Here is a 1,562-nt window from a genome sequence, read left to right as displayed (position 1 = left end):
GAAAAATACCGGAAACAACTGGAGGAAGTGAAGAAGAAGTTTGAAGACGAGGCCAGAAAACACGCCGAAGAATTTAATGAATTCAAAATCAAATATAAGAATCAGTTTGCTTCTCTTTTGCAAAAACACGATGAAGAAATAATGGAAATAAAGGAAAAACAAAAGAAAGAACTACAAGAAAAACTTAGAGACAGTTAGAGCGAAGCAAGGAGGAAAATGAGAGCTTCATGGTGGGACAGCAGTAGGGAGCATTTGAAGCTTTCAGCAGGTTTAAAAACCCACAGTTTAAAAACCATGATCGTTTGATCCTTAATTTCCTTCAATTGACTTTGGGGAAATGGATAATAAAAGAAAACATACAATAAAGTCATTAATGATCATTTGATCGACTGAATGGTATCTGGAGAAAATGTTATAGTTTAAAATATTCAACTGACTGCAAAAATAATTTAGATAAACACAAGTGAAATAATAAATGTGTAAAATGTTATTACATTATCACTTATATTTTATATATTTTTAACTCTTTTTTGACAAAGAACAACAATTAATGCTGTTAGCCTTAATAAAGGATAGCAGCTAACATGCGATTCATTAAACTGGTTTAATGAGAAATAAGCTGAGTACTATGGGATTATTTTAAGTGTGACATAAAATGTTGTTTTAAATGTTATATGAATCTGCCTTTTCTTTTGGTCCTAAATGTTTATTTCTACATTTCTTCCTTCAGTTATCTGAAACTGATGAATAGCAGCAGCTGTTTGCTGCACAAAGGAGATCATCTGCTGTTTCCATGAGTTAATAGAGTTGAACAAAGCTGCTTTTAACTGCAGTCATGTAAGATTTAAGTTCTTTGTTTCCTGCTGTGTTCAGCATAAAATGAGAAATCTGTCTTTAATGATTTTATGTCTTATTAAAGATTTAACAAGTTACATCTAAAAACTGACACTTTAAACTGTTTTGAGTCGTTATATTTACATATTCTATGCTTACTACTTCATAAAAATAACATAAAAATTATGGCTCTGAAATTATGGGTGATTTGTATTGAGTTGGGATAGTTTGGTTGTTGTTACATTGAAATTTTAACTGTTAACATCTTGGATTTTTACAGGTCTGGTTGTCTTTAGTTGTATTTTTCTAATTTTTCTATTAAATATTTTTGTTTCTGAAAAAAATGGGTTCTGTTCATTTCTTGTATCTTAGACTTTAAACAGAAACTGGGATGATTTAGTTCATCAATTTAATTTTAAGTGATAACTTTTAAAAATGTTTCTGGTTTTAAACTAAATTCAATGAGATTTAATTAAGGATTAAGGAGAGTGAAAAAATTAAAGCAATCCACTGGACTTTGTTTTCCAAGTTTCTGGACATTTCCCTTCCCAAACCTTGCAGCTTATCGGCCGTCGTCTGTAACAATAACAGGAATGTTAAAGCTCTGTGATTCTTTAGTTTATAAATCTACTTCTAGAATAAAGGAGCCAGTGGAGCCGCCGTCAGACTGAGGTTAAATGATTCAATGTTTTTTTTTTTGACAAATACTGAAGAGAAGAAATTTAAAG

General features: G+C 30.7%; 1 protein-coding gene across 1 annotated transcript in view; it reads left to right on the top strand.

Annotated features, from left to right (window-relative positions):
* The window catches only part of LOC107103410 (GTPase IMAP family member 7-like), a gene marked incomplete at its 5' end in the record, with an annotated part of 3,301 nt that extends 2,250 nt beyond the window's left edge, over nt 1-1,051 (top strand). Inside the window, one exon of the mRNA XM_015403112.1 lies at nt 1-1,051. Within this exon, the coding sequence (XP_015258598.1) occupies nt 1-198 (198 nt within the window).
* Between the last annotated feature and the right edge of the window lie 511 nt (nt 1,052-1,562).

The sequence above is a fragment of the Cyprinodon variegatus genome, unplaced genomic scaffold (genome assembly GCF_000732505.1).
Source record: "Cyprinodon variegatus isolate N-32 unplaced genomic scaffold, C_variegatus-1.0 Scaffold1440, whole genome shotgun sequence".
NCBI classification, from domain to species: Eukaryota; Metazoa; Chordata; class Actinopteri; order Cyprinodontiformes; family Cyprinodontidae; genus Cyprinodon; species Cyprinodon variegatus.
This window is presented reverse-complemented; position numbering and strand designations above follow the sequence as displayed.